This window comes from Pseudorca crassidens, chromosome 20 (assembly GCF_039906515.1).
Source record: "Pseudorca crassidens isolate mPseCra1 chromosome 20, mPseCra1.hap1, whole genome shotgun sequence".
NCBI lineage: Eukaryota > Metazoa > Chordata > Mammalia > Artiodactyla > Delphinidae > Pseudorca > Pseudorca crassidens.
This window is the reverse complement of record NC_090315.1, coordinates 35,018,202-35,032,940: the sequence shown is the minus strand read 5'-3', so window position 1 is coordinate 35,032,940 and position 14,739 is coordinate 35,018,202. Positions and strand designations below refer to the sequence as shown.

At 48.7% G+C, this 14,739-nt stretch overlaps 1 protein-coding gene across 2 annotated transcripts in view; it reads right to left on the bottom strand.

The window, feature by feature from the left end:
- The window catches only part of NLRC5 (NLR family CARD domain containing 5), a 111,425-nt gene that overhangs the window by 46,452 nt on the left and 50,234 nt on the right, over positions 1-14,739 (bottom strand). For both annotated transcript variants that reach the window (XM_067719508.1, XM_067719509.1), the window contains 5 exons: positions 11,636-11,747; positions 8,145-8,452; positions 7,280-7,339; positions 3,187-3,255; positions 320-1,994 (listed from right to left, as the gene is read on the bottom strand). In XM_067719508.1, the coding sequence (XP_067575609.1) occupies positions 320-1,994; positions 3,187-3,255; positions 7,280-7,339; positions 8,145-8,452; positions 11,636-11,655 (2,132 nt within the window). In that variant the 5' untranslated portion in view covers positions 11,656-11,747. The remainder of the gene's footprint in view (positions 1-319; positions 1,995-3,186; positions 3,256-7,279; positions 7,340-8,144; positions 8,453-11,635; positions 11,748-14,739) is intronic.

Genomic DNA, 14,739 nt, shown 5'->3' with positions numbered 1-14,739 from the left:
GGCTCTAATAGCACAGCCTGGATCAGATGCTCCAGCCCATGACTGAGAGAAAAAGAGGGAAAGACTGAATCCAGAAACCATAACTAGAGGAGATCTAACTGGACCCCAGAGTTCCTGGAGAGGCAAGGAGCTTCCTCACCGTGTCACAGGCTAAGGGGCAGTAAGGAAGGACCTATCTGTTCTGATATTCAAGATTCTTCCTCAGTTTTCCTCAGCTGGGTTCTGCCGAGACTGGCTGGCCTCCATTCTCCCAAAAGTCCAGTTCTCTCCCAGGGATGTTCCCAGGTACCCCCCAGAGCTCCCCTGTCCTTATTCTCACCTGAGATTCTCTACCTGCCCACAGCCTGCCAGGGCTTCAGGGCAGCGGGGCTCCAGGGAGCAGCCCTCAAAATCCAGGTGGATGGGGGCATCCCTGTGCCCTAGGATGTTGGTCAGGGCAGCCAGGTCGGCGTAGGTCAGCAGGAAGTTGTGGAAGGGCATTTGACGGGGGAGGCTCTGGGCTATGAAGCCAGCCAGCTCAGGCACCTGTGTTTCACCCACACAGTGACACAGCTCTACAACTTTTGGTCCCGTGAGCCTGCGGGTGGCCAACTTCCTCAGTGCTTGCACCACTGCTGCCTGCTTGGTACCCACCCAGGCCTCGTCCTGCCGTGCCAGGAGGCTGAGGAAGGGGCGGCAGGCACAGGATGCCAGGCCCGCCAGAAAGGTGGGGAGGTGGTCTGTGAGGCCCAGTCTAGCTTTGCTTCGCTGTACCCAGCGAGAAGTGAGGGTGACATGTTGGGAGAGTGTATCTTTGTCCACCTGGGGGCTGGCCATCAGGTGCAGGGCAGCAAAAAACTCCTGCAGGCTTAGGTGGGTGAAGGCATAGCCTGTCTCCTGGTGCCCGGGCCCCGTGCACACACAGAAGGAGGTCATCAGGCCAAGGGCAGCCCCGAAGGCCATCACGGGTGGAGGGATGTCACCTGCAGAGAAGATGACCTTCCCTGTCTCCAGGCCCCGCAGGGCCACCTCCCCGAGACCCAGCAGGGACTCGGCAGGCAGGAACCCTTGGGGGCTGAGGGTTAGCACCATCTGCACGTAGTTCTGGGTCATGGTGGGCAGGAGGGCCGCAGACTGGCCTGGAGAGCTGCCTGGGAGCAGATGGTAGAGGCAGAGGCAGGCGACTCGGCACAGAGCGGGCAGGGCACACATGCTCCAGAGACGTCTGTCTGCCCGCAGCTCTGCTAGGGCTGCCTCCTGGGATGGCTGGTCGCTGAAGAAGTGGCTCACGTACTCCTCCACCCGTGGTCCGTCAAAGCCCCACATGTGGACCGTGGCCACCTCGGTGGGCAGGCAGGCGGGCAGCTTCCCTGGACGGGAGGTGGCCATTACCCAGCAGCCCGGCAGGAGGGTCCCACGGCAGAGGCGGGAGAAGAGGGTGAGGGCTGATGCTGGGTCCTCAGGGCCTGCAGTCTCCTTGCTGGAGCAGGGGTGGAAGACCTCGTCCAGCCCATCAAAGATCAGCAGGGTTCCATTAGCATTCTCCTGCAGGTACTCGAAGACGGCCTCGGGGCCAGCCTCAGGCCTCAGGTACAGATCAAAAAGGAGCTGGGGTAGCGTCAAGAAACCTGTGATCACGTTGAGCTGGCGGAATTCGAACAGGAACAGGGCCTGGAAGCGGTCCAGCTGCCCATCAGCCCACTTCTGGCAGAGCCGGTGGGCCAGCGTGGTCTTGCCCATGCCCGACTTCCCCAGAAGCACCGTCACTCTTGGGCCCCTGTCGGCCTTGGTATTGAAGAGGTCCCGAATGTTCACGTCGGTGCCATCTTCTGCCTTGGGGTCCCCTCTAACGGCCCCCTCCTGAGCGTCGAAGGGTGCTGAGGCCCGGCTCCATTGCAAGATTGGAGGGATGTAGACTTGGGGGAAGGCAAGCGGCTGCCCTGGCCTGGGGGTCCTGTCGGCATAGCGCTGCTGGGCAGAAGTCCTAAGCAGCTGCAGGTACCTCTTGGCCAGCTCTGCAGGGGACAGGGAGATTGCATGAGAGCCGGGGGCCTCCCCGCGCCACTCACCACAGTATCAGGTTGTTGGGAGCCTGTAGCCTTGGCCATGTACGTATGGGGATGGGGGACAGCAAGAGCACACAGGTGCTCTTATGCCCCCCAAATTCCTAGAATTAATTGGCTCTACAGAAGCACAGGCTCTGACAGCCGTTTACACAGGGAAGTAGGAATGGGGAAGTGTGGACCACGGCTCTATTTGTTTTGCAACAATGTAAGTGGTGTAAAGTTTTCAATGAGATGGGGGAGGGGAAAGGGGGCACTTCCTTTGCAGTATCTTATTGGAACAAGCTTTCACTGTGATATCGAAGTAACCTGCCTGCGGCCCCCATCCCCACAGTGTTTCAGCTGTGTGATGCCCACGATGACCACTAACACGCTGTGGGCCCAGGCACTGGACAATCGGAACTGCGGAAGCTGGTCAATAGTCAAAACCTACATTGCCGGGTGTTGACTTTAATTGCTGGGTCATTTGGGAGATCTTGGGTGGCCCAGGGGAGGGCCCGGGGCCACTGTTGGGGGACACTGGATACCCCTGCTGGGGGGGCGCCTGACATAGTGTCCTATTTTATACAGATATGAATCCTCTGACCAGCTGTGAATCCTCTGGCTATGCCCCATGGGGCTGGGTTTCCCAGCTGGTGGGACAACTGGTGGAGAATGACAGAAGTTTCTGTCCCGGCCTGACCGGTCCACAGCAGCCCCCATGTCTTCCCAGGGGCCCCCAAGGCTTCTGCCTTGCTATCCAGCACAGCCCTAAACTGGCCAATGGGAGCCCAGTTCTGAGGTCATGCTGTTTACATCCCTGGAGCTCCCTCAACCCTGAGGACATGGGAGTATCCCGGGGAAAGCCTGGATGGTGAAGCTGCGACCTGCTGGGATGCTTTGAGCTCCTTCAGCTGAGCCGTCTCTGGAGAAGCCCCGCTGTGGCCCACTGGGCAAGGTGCTTCCTTACCAGACCTAGCTCTCTCCTCTGCCCACCCAGGACCTCCTCTTCTTCCCTCCTGGGAGCTTGGAAGACAAGAGTCAGGGGGCCCATGACTGGAAGCCTGTTATCAGGGGACAGAGTCCAGGATCTGTGTCCTTGCCCCAAGGCAATCCAATCCAGTGTTCGGAACCCCCCCCCCCCCGCCGCCACCTTGGTACCCACCTTGCTCCTGCTTCTTGAACTGCTTTGGGCGAGGTGAGGACCCACAGCTCTGATGAGGCCGCTTGAGTCCTGGAAAGCATGAAGGAAGGAGTAAGGGGTGAGGTCTGGGGGCCTGGGCTGAAGGGTAGCCAGCACCTTCAGGGAGCTCCATTCCACAGACAGGCAGCAGCCAGACAAGTACATCCACGTGCAGGGACTGAGTGAAGGCAGACGGCAGGCAAAGGCTGCACCAGCATCAGTTCCTGTTTGCAGAGGGGTCCCAGGCCCAAGTGAGAGGGCTGGAGGCTCTGGGCCTGGGCATCTCCCAGCCCAGAATGCAGGAAGCAGGGCCCACAGCCAACAGCCTCAAGCACCAAATGGCTTGGAAAGCACCCAGCTCTGGGCACTGCTGCTTGGAAAAGTGGAGCTTCCACGAGGCTTCGTCAGGCCTGTGCCCTCCCTCCTGTACCGGTGTGTTTTATCCTCTTTTTTCCACATCTTCCAAACTTCCTCACTTCTCTTACTAGTTTCATGAGTTCTTGTCTGGTTGCATGGATTTTCAAGAGTCACTTGAATACCTTTCAGAAGAGGTTGGGAAAGGAAGAAGGAGAACAAGAAGGAAGGGGAGACAGAAAGGAGGGGAGGAAGAAAGAAAGAGGGCTATGGAAGAATTTTAAGAAGTAAAGCAGGACACTCCTACAGCCAGGCACTGGTGATCAATCAGAACGGCCGCTGGAGCAGGTCTCTTGCCCCGCCAGGTGTTAAACTTTTAGATGCTGGTCTGCAGGGAAACCCAGGGGTCCCGAAGAGGGGCTGGAATCAGTGTAAGATATATTGGGGGGCACTGAGCGGCTTGCAGGATCTTAGTTCCCCGACCAGGGATTGGACCTGGGCCCTCGGCAGTGACAGCACTGAGTCCTAACCACTGGAACACCAAGGAATTCCCTTGTATTTCAATATTTTAACGAGTCTTTTATTAATAACGGACTCACTAGCTAAATATCAACCAGGCCTGGTCACAGCCAGGTGACAAGTATTCCAGCTCAGTGATAAGGGACAGAGGGACCAGGTATCAAACAGTTTTGATTTATTGGGGAGCTAGGATTACGGGATGGATGTTTTCTGTTATAGCCATGCACAGATATAAGTAAAAAGTCAATATTTCTATAGAAATAAAGGTTCTGAAACCACAGCAAACATCATACTTAATGGTCAAAGACGGAAAGCTTTTCCTCTAAGATCAGGAACAAGGGAAGGATGCCTGCATTCACCACTTCAACTCAACACAGAACTGGCAGCTCTAGCCAGAGCAATTACGCCAGAAAAAGAAATAAAAGGCAGCCAAACTGGAAAAAAGAAGTCAACTTATCTCTGTTTGCAGATGATCAGATCTTATATGCAGAAAACCCCAAAGACAGCCACAAAAAAGCTGTTAAAACTAATAAATGAATTCAGCAAAGTAGCAGGATATAAAGTCAACACACAAAAGTCAGTTACCCCCAATAAAGATGTTAAAAAAAAAAAAGTCAGTTACATTTCTATACATGAACAATGAACAATCTGAAAAGAAAATGACCAAACTAATTCCATCTACAGTAGTATCAAAAAGAACAAAATACTTAGGAATTAACTTAACCAAGGACGTGAAAGATTTGTACAATGAAAACTACAGAATGTTGCTGAAAGAAATTAAAGAAGACATAAATAAATGAAACACATGTTCGTGAATTGGAAGACTTAATAATGTTGAAAATTTCAGTATTACCCAAAGGGATCTACAGATTCAATGCAATCTCTATTACAATCCCAATGCCTTTTTTTGCAGAAATAGAGCCCATCCTAAAATTCATGTGGAATCTCAAGGGACCCCAAATGGTCAAAACAATCCCGAAAAGGAACAAAACTGGAGGATTCACACTTCCTGATTTCAAAACTTACTGCAAAGCTACAATAATCAAAAACAGTGTGGTATCGGCATAAAGACAGACATAAAGACTAATGGAATAGAATAGACAGCCCAGAAATAAACCCTCACCTATATGGTCAAGTGATTTTTGAGAAGGGTGCCAAGACCATTCAGTGGGGGAAAGGACAGTCTTTTAAACAAATGGTGCTGGGAAAACTGGATATCCACATGCAAAGGAATAAAGTTGGACTCTTACTTAACACCAAATACAAAACCTAACTCCAAGTGGATCAAGGGCCTAAATGTAAGACCTAAAACAATAAAACTCTTAGAAGCAAACATAAGATGAAAGTGTACGACACCGGGACTGGCAATGATTTCTTGGAGATGACACCAAAGGCACAGACATCAAAAGAATAAATAGAAAAATTGGACTTCATAAAAATTTTTAAAATCATACATCACAAGACCCTACCCACAGAGTAAAAAGGCAACCCACAGAATAGGAGAAAATATTTGCAAACCATATATCTGATAAGGGATTAATATCCATAATATAGACAGAACTCCTAAAACTCCACAACAAAAAACCAAAGAAGCCAATTCAAAATGGGCAAAGGACTTGAACAGACATTTCTCCAAAAAAGATATATGAACGGCCAATAAGCACATGAAAAGGCGCTCAACATCACTAATCATTGGGACTTCCCTGGTGGGCCAGTGGGTAAGGCTCCGTACTCCCAATGCAGGGAGCCCGGTTTCGATCCCTGGTCGGGGAACTATGTCCCGCATGCCACAACTAAGAGTCCGCACACCACAACTAAAGACCCTGCACGCTGCAACTAAAGATCCCGCATACCGCAACTAAGACCCAGTGCAACATAAATAAATAAATAAATTTAAAAAAATCACTAATCATTAGGGAAATGCTAATCAAAACTACAATGAGATACCACCTCACACCCATTAGGATGGCAACTATCAAAAAAACAGAAAACAAAAAGTGTTGGTGAGGATGTGGAGAAACTGGAACCCTTGTGCACTGTTGGTAGGAAAGTAAAATGGTGAAGCTTCTGTGGAAAACACTGTGGAGGTGTCTCAAAAAATTAAAAATAGAGTTGACATATGACCCTGGATCCTGGATATATATTCAAAAGAATTGAAGCAGGGTCTTGAAGAGATATTTGTTTACCCATATTCATAGCAGCATTATTCACAATAGCTAAAATGTGGAAACAACCCAAGAGTCCACCGAAGGATGAATGGATAAGCAAAATGTGATTTACACATACAGTGGAATATTAGCCTTAAAAAGGAAGGAAATTCTGACACTTGCTACAACGTGGATGAACCTTGAGGACATTATGCTAAGCGAAATAAGCCCGTCAAAAAGGACAAATATTGTATGATTCCACTTATACAACGTACTTAGAGTAGCTAAAGTCATAGAGAGAGAAAGTAAATGGTGGTTACCAGGGGCTGGGGGAGGGCTGAATGGAGAGCTATTGTTTAATGGGTAGAGTTTGCTTTACAAGATGAAAAGAATTATGGAGATGGATGGTGGTGGTGGCATGATGATGTGAGTGTATTTAATACACTGAACTGTACACTCAAAAGTAGTCATGATGGTAAATTTGAATCCATGTAATTTACCACAGTAAAAAGAAAAACAAAAGAAAGATTCTGAACAGAGCGTGGCCTATGAATCAGTGAGGCGGACCATCGGATCGCTGAGCTCGCTGCGCTCCGTCAGAAAATCAGTCAGAGGCTCCCTGGGTGTGGACGGCAGTTTGTGGGTTACTGTCAGGCCTGCGGGTGTCTGAATGGCGAGGGGCCTGAGTCTGTGGGGCTGGAGCACGAGGCCCTGAGGCTTGGGGACAGGGAAGTGAGAACGGGCTTCCCCTAGTGAAACCAGGGAGGGGATTCTGGCCGTGGTCAAGGGCTGACAACTTCAGACTCTCCCAGGAGGCTCCAGGTTAGACTCCTGGGAACATGTATCAGGACAGGCCAAAGCCTTGAGGGGCAGAGAGGGGGTGCGGGTGAGTCTGGAAGTCGTGGTGAGGGACCTGGGAAGCGTGCAGATGGGTCCAAGGATGAGGAGGCTGGTTTATGGGAAATGGCTGTGACCAGCCACCACCAGCCTGCTCTGGGTTTGAGGTGGACTTCGCGTGCTCACCCCCACTCCCACTCCCCAGCCCCGGGCCTTACCAGGGTGGAGCTGAGAGTCTGGTTGGCTTTCCTCGCCAATGTCCAGCTGCCTGGGGAAGCCTGGAAGAGGGGAGGAGATAATATGCTATGGGCATGTGCTAGGATGCCCTGGGACCAGCTCTGGCCCCATGTCTGGCTCTGGGCTCATCCCTCAGGCTGGGTTCCCAGCAAGGGAGAAATCTACACTCAGTGATCTGTGGAGGGCACAGCTGGTGGTGAGCCTTGAAGGCAGCTGGGGGCAGACACGTGTGCATTTCTAAAGGTTTGTGCACATACAGGTATGCGTGTGCACGCACACGCGTTTATGCCTGCTTGTGCACATGCACGTACGTGTGTATCCATGCGTGTGTACACTGTGCCTCCCCGCCTGCCCTGCACTCTGCCTTGTAGAGTTCTTGAGTAAGTTCTCACTTTCTCTCCAAGAACACCGTCACCCCTCAATGTTCTGTGCTTCCCCACGGTGCCGTGTAAATAGAAAGAGCCCAAGAAACGTTCGCTGGACAGAACAGAGTTCAGTCAGCCTGCGCAGAAGCAGTAGTCCGAGGGCTCTCTCTCTGACTTTCTGACTGCACTGCGAAAAGAAAACTCTTGGGTGTTACAGGCTATTTGGAATTTCCTGGCAGGAAGAAGTCACCTGGTCCTTTCTCTCTGTGCATTCTGCCTTTCTGGGCAACTGGGGTGGTACAAGGTGGAAGGAGGAGTCTTCCAGGTCCCCAGTGGATTTGGTGGTGTTAGGGCATTTGCTCCGGCAGGTGCACAGAAACATGGAATTTTGTTCCTGGTTTGGCCATGCTGTCTCTGAGCCAGACAGGTCCTGGCCTCGCCTGGGCCTCTCTGGCTCCCCACTTCTCACGGCCACTCTTACCATCTCCGTGGCCCCAAATGCTCAGCAACGGCACCTCCAGCTCCAGTGGTACGTCCAGCTCCATGCACACGCAGTGGATGAACTCCTGCCAGGTGCTCTGACCCTGGGTGTGCAGTTTGCTGAGTTGTTGGATGACCCTCTGTGTGGGGTCTGGGGACTGGTCCCCGGAGCCCAGGTCCATGTTGGGGAGGAAGAACTTCACCTTGGCGCTCAGCCATTCTGGGTCTTTGCTGAGCAGCCTCACGAGACATCCACACAGGTTCTCGGTGCCCAGCTGGAGGCTGATGGGGTCCGTGAGCAGCCCGGCCCTGCAGGGACCAGGTAGGCAGGTGAGCTGGGGGACAACTCAGCTGGGGGGAAGCCAAGAGGGGAAGTCACAAACCACCCCCTACATCTGAGGGGAAGAGAAGAGACAGACACAGAAGACAAAGAAGTGTCCTCTCCGTGGAGTCTCAATGCCGTTGCCCAGAGCTCGGTCCCAGAAATTAATCTCCTTCTTCTGCATCCTTTGCAAAATTAATCTGTGCCTATGTATTGGCTCTGGAATGGTCTAGTTCATCCCCCGTGGATAATGCCCTGATGATGCTTTAATTCATTCTTGTTTCCATGGACCCATTTGTGCTGCTCTCTGTGTGAGCTAAGCTCATGGCAGAGACAACTAGCTGTCCCCCAAAATCTGTTCTTCCCTTCTTCCTTAGTACTAGAACCCCTGAATATTCCCTGGTCATATGGAATAGACTATATTTCTCAGCCTCCCTTGTAGTTAGATGTATCCATGTAATTAAATTTGGGCCAATGGGATGTAGGCGGAAATGTTGTATATCATTCTTTGTTTCTTCCTGTTGGGTGGAATGCCGATGTGATGACTGAAACTTGGGCAGCCATGTTGGATTATGAGGTAGAAGCCAGTACTGAGGAAGACGGAGGGTAAAGCTTTCCTGCCCTGGACTCTCTGACTTTGAATTTCTATTACATGACAAGGAAATACATTTCTATTCTGTGTAAACCCCTGTTGCTTGGGCCTTTCTGCTATTCACAGTGAAATATAATCCTAGCTAATACAGACCATGTCCTCTCTCTCTCTAAGCAAATTCTCCCCTTCTAAACTGGAACTCTCAAACAACCTGCTGGTAGGAGTACTAATATAAGGCAAGGGACACATGTAGTGAAAGCCTAAAAAGTCTGTAGGCCCTTTGATTCAGCAATTCCATTTCTAACACTCTAGCCTTAGGAAACAATCATGGAGGTACACAGAATTTTTAGTTACAAAGCTGTGCACTGCAGGATTATTTTTAATAGTTAAAAATTGGAAGCAAAAATAAATAAATAAATAAAAGGGCTTCCCTGGTGGCGCAGTGGTTGAGAGTCCGCCTGCCAATGCAGGGGACACCGGGTTCGTGCCCCGGTTCGGGAAGATCCCACATGCCGCGGAGCGGCTGGGCCCGTGAGCCATGGCCGCTGAGCCTGCGCGTCCGGAGCCTGTGCTCCGCAACGGGAGAGGCCACAACAGTGAGAGGCCCGCGTACCGAAAAAAATAAAATAAAATAAAAAAATAAAAAAAATAAAAACTTGGAAGCAACCTAAATATCCAACAGTGAGAGATTAACTAACTGGTTATCTATAATACAGTGGAATATACTATAACATTTCCAAATGTACTTTCTGGTACTATTTCCTTAATAATAGAGGCAAACACTCAGAAAGCACTTACTATGTGTTAGGCACTGTTATACGAGCTTTATGTGTCTCATCTAATTATCACAACTCCAGAGACTCCACTTCTAACTCTGAAAAAGGTAGGAGGCCTGCCCAGGGGCCAGCCATACCAACTCCCAGAGGCTGGGGCAAAGACCATGTGTCCTGGGGTTCAGACCCCAGCTTCTCCCTTGACCCTCGGCAGAGGCCTACTGGGCACATGTCCCCAGCCCCTCTGGTCATCCTTCCCCAACTAAACTAATAGCAACAACTCCTTGCTCAAGCACAGGGCTTTAGAATTCATGAAACATGCTCACATCTATGGCATGGGCAGGGATCGCCATCCCCACTGAAGAGATGGAAAGACTAGGCCAAGGAAGGGTAAAGGACATGCCCAAGGTCATCACACAAGTCCATGGCAGGGCCAGGCTCAGAACTGAGGTTTCTTACCTCTCAGGCCAGTAAATTTCCAAGGCTTGAGATCCCTAGGTGGCACCAGACAAGGGCTAATCCCTGCCCTTTGTGTGATCTTGGCACAAGGATGTGAACATGGCCTAGGGCACAGTTTCTTTTCTGGGCTATAATGTCCAAAATCATATGGCCCATAAAGAAATCATCCAGGGCAGCAAGGTGCCAGGCGGAAGTGAGGAGTGCCTGGATGGTATAATTTCTGGGAAAGTCCTTCAAATTCAAATTTCCCCTCTAGACAGTCTAACATGATGCCATTGTTTCCACCATGAGTGCTCTATCCCCTGGGGGTAAGACCTTAAGCTCTTTAAAAATAACCATCCCTGGAAGAAAAAGCACATTATATTATTATTGGTCATTGTGAAAGTCTGTGGGAAATAGCCTTGGAGACAGAGGTTCATAGTAGAAAGAGCGTCAGCCCCAGAGTTAGGAGACGGGTGTGCCTGTCCCAGCTCTGTAACTAATTCTCTGTTCACAGAATTAGGGCTGTTCACAGATACTCTCTTTCCAGGCCTTTGGTTGGATTGCATCTCCCTGCCCCTTTGAAACTGGGTATGGCCACGAAACTTGCTTTGGCAATGAAAATATGCTAAAGAATGACCCACGTCATGTCTGTGCAGAAGTTCACCTTGTTCTCTCTTTTCCTCTAACACAGCGGCCAGCAGTTCCAGATCTCGGCTGTTCCTTTAGCCTGGGTCCGGGAAAGAGGATAATGTGGACTAGAGGCCCCAGTCAATTCATATTAGACAAGAACTGAGACCAGGAAATAACTTATGTTGTCATAAGCCACGGGGACTTTGGAGGTTGTTTGTTACTGCAGCATACACTAGCTTATCTTAACTGATACACTCTTTTTTTTTTTTTTTTTTTTGCGGTACGCGGGCCTCTCACTGTTGCGGCCTCTCCCGTTGCGGAGCACAGGCTCCGGACGCGCAGGCCCAGCGGCCATGGCTCACGGGCCCAGCCGCTCCGCGGCACGTGGGATCTTCCCCGACCGGGGCACGAACCCGTGTCCCCTGCATCGGCAGGCGGACCCTCAACCACTGCGCCACCAGGGAAGCCCTGATACACTCTTAATATGAGCAAATCTCTTCTCTGCCAGGGCCTTGGTCACACCATCCATGGAAAGGGTAGAGGCTGACGCAGGTCCTTGCTGACGTTCTGTGTCTGATGATTCTCACGCTCATGCTGAAGGGTGACTAAGGGTAACTTTGCTATATTGGGGGCAGTCCAGGGAGCAGTAGGGTGCAGTCTCGGCAGTAGGAGGGTGGGGGATGAAGGAGTGGATGGGAGGGAAAGAGAGGAGGCAAAGGGGAACGATCACCTACCTGGCTTCCTGGTTCATCATAGATGTTCTAGGATGTCCACAGAGAGGGTCTCATGGGTTCCTGGGCCGAGTCCCTGAGCTGGATTTTCAGGTTCTTTCCATAGGACAGGCCCCTAAGAGAGAGGAGACAGTGAACTCTCCCCATCATTATTCCAAGTTCCAAGAGGAATTCTGTAAAGAAGGCACTGACCCCTATACCCCTGACACCGCTGAGGACAGAGACCCAGAAACAGTCTCCTCGTCTTCAGGTACAGATCTTCTTCTTCCCCAACCAAGATTCTTTTTGTCCCTGGACTGTTCACAGCCCAGCCCTCCCTGGTGTCACCTCCCGCCGTATCTGGCCCAGAGGATGCCCCTCTTCCTCTTCCAACTTGAACATTCTCCTTACAGTGACTAGTGACGTCACTGCAGCCTCCTCAAATTCAGCAGACTTATTACAGCTAATTTATTGGATGAAAATGGAATAATCCTTACCACAGATGTCAGCTTCCTTTCCTAATAAAACTCCAAAGAGGTTAGCATGTGCAGTCTTCTCTCTTAATACGTCATGAAGAAGTTTTTAAATAATCAAGAGCAAACATTCTTCTTAATGAGAAAACCCAGAGGCATCCATCACTATCTCACCAAGAGGACAACAAAATGATGCTCTGATATTTTATAATAACTATGAATGGAGTATAACCTTTAAAAATTGTGACTCATGATGTTGTACACAGGTAACTTACATAACATAGTACATCAACTATATCCCAATAAAAAATAAAATAAAATGATGCTCTGGCACAGATGCCTACGTAATACAGCTTTAGAGATCTCATCTAACAATAAGGAACAGAGAAGAAAAAAGATCGCTAAAAAGTACACGGAAGAACGGAAGAAAGGCAAAAGATGAGAGTAGTGTGCACTGATTATCTCCGAAGTATGAGGAATGTAACAACAAAGTGCCAGACTTTAGATCAATCCACACCAAGAGGGCACATTCTATAGAGAGCCCAGAAATAAACCCACACACCTATGGTCAATTCATCTTTGACAAAGGAGGCAAAAATATACAATGGGGAAAAGATGGTCTCTTCGGCAAGTGGTGCTGGGAAAGTTGGACAGCTGCATGTAAATCAATGAAGTTAGAACACACCCTCACGCCATACACAACAATAAACTCAATGACTTAAAGACTTAAATATAAGACATGACACCATAAAACTCTTAGAAGAAAATATAGGCAAAACACTCTCTGACATAAATCGTACCAATGTTCTTAGGTCAGTCTCCCAAGGCAAGAGAAATAAAAGCAAAAATAAACAAACGGGACCTAATCAAACTTACAAGCTTTTGTACTGCAAAGGAAACTGTAAACAAAACGAAAAGACAACCTACGGACTGGGAGAAAATATTTGCAAATAATGTGACGGACAAGGGCTTAATTTCCAAAACATACAAATATCTCACACAACTCAATAACAAAAAAATGAAAAATGCAATCAAAAAATGGGCAGAAGGGCTTCCCTGGTGGCGCAGTGGTTGAGAGTCCGCCTGCCGATGCAGGGGACGCGGGTTCGTGCCCCGGTCCGGGAAGATCCCACATGCCGCGGAGCGGCTGGGCCCGTGAGCCATGGCCACTGAGGCTGCGCGTCCGGAGCCTGTGCTCCGCAATGGGAGAGGCCACAACAGTGAGAGGCCCGCGTACAGCAAAAAAAAAAAAAAAAAAACTGGGCAGAAGACCTAAATAGACATTTCTCCAAATAAGATACACAGATGGCCAATAGGCACATGAAAAGATGCTCAACATTGTTAATTATTAGAGAAATGCAAATCAAAACTACAGTGAGGTACCACCTCACATCGGTCAGCATGGCCGGCATTAAAAAGTCTATGAATGCTGGAGAGGGTGTGGAGAAAAGGGAACCCGCCTACACTGTTGTAAACTGGTGCAGCCACTATGGAGAACAATATGGAGGTTCCTCAAAAAACTAAAAATAGACTTGCCATATGATCCAGCAATCCCACTCCTAGGCATATACCCAGACAAAACTATAATTCAGAAAGATGCACGCACCCCTATGTTCATAGCAGCAGTATTCACAATAGCCAAGACATGGAAACAACCTAAATGTCCATCGACAGATGAATGGATAAGGAAGATGTGGTGTATATATATATATATATATATATATATATATACACACACACACACACATATATGTATATATATGTATATACACACACACATATATGTATATATTCATGTATACACACACACACACACACACACACTGGAATACTACACAGCCATAAAAGAGAATGAAACGGTGCCATGTGCAGTAACATGGATGCAACTAGAGATTATCATACTAAGTGAAGTAGGTCAGAAAGAGGAAGACAAATACCATATGATATCACTTCTATGTGGAATCTAAAATATGACTCAGATGAACTTATCTACAAAACAGACTCACAGAGAACAGACTTGTGTTTGTCAAGGGGCAGGGGTGGTGGGGGAGGGATGGACTGGGAGTTTGGGATTAGCAGATGCAAACTATTAGTATAGAGTGGATAAACAACAAGGTCCTACTGTATAGCACAGGGAACTATATTCAATATCCTATAATAAGCCATAATGGAAAATTATAGGAAAAAGACCATATATATATATATATATATATATATATATATGTATGTATAACTGAATCACTTTGCCATATAGCAGAAATTAACACAACATTGTAAATCAACTACATTTCATAAAATAAATTTTTAAAAAGGAGAGCATATTCTAATATAACAGAGAAAAGTACTGTAGTTAGAAACAAGGAAAAAAAAACACGGCCTGTTGAAGAGCTACTGAGGTAATAATGGCTTTTTTAAAAAGAAAACTGTCAAATTCTAACAGAAGAAATGGAGAGAAGCATGAGCAAACTGAAATAAAGCCTTGCTATGGACTGAATGTTTGTGTTCCCCCCAGACTTATATGACGAAGCTTAAATCTGCAGTGTGACGGTATTTGGAGATGGAGCCTTTGAGAGGTAATTAGGTCATGAGGATGCAGCCCTCATGATGGGTTTAGTGCCTTATAAGGAAAGGCAGGAGAGATGTGCTTCCTCTCTC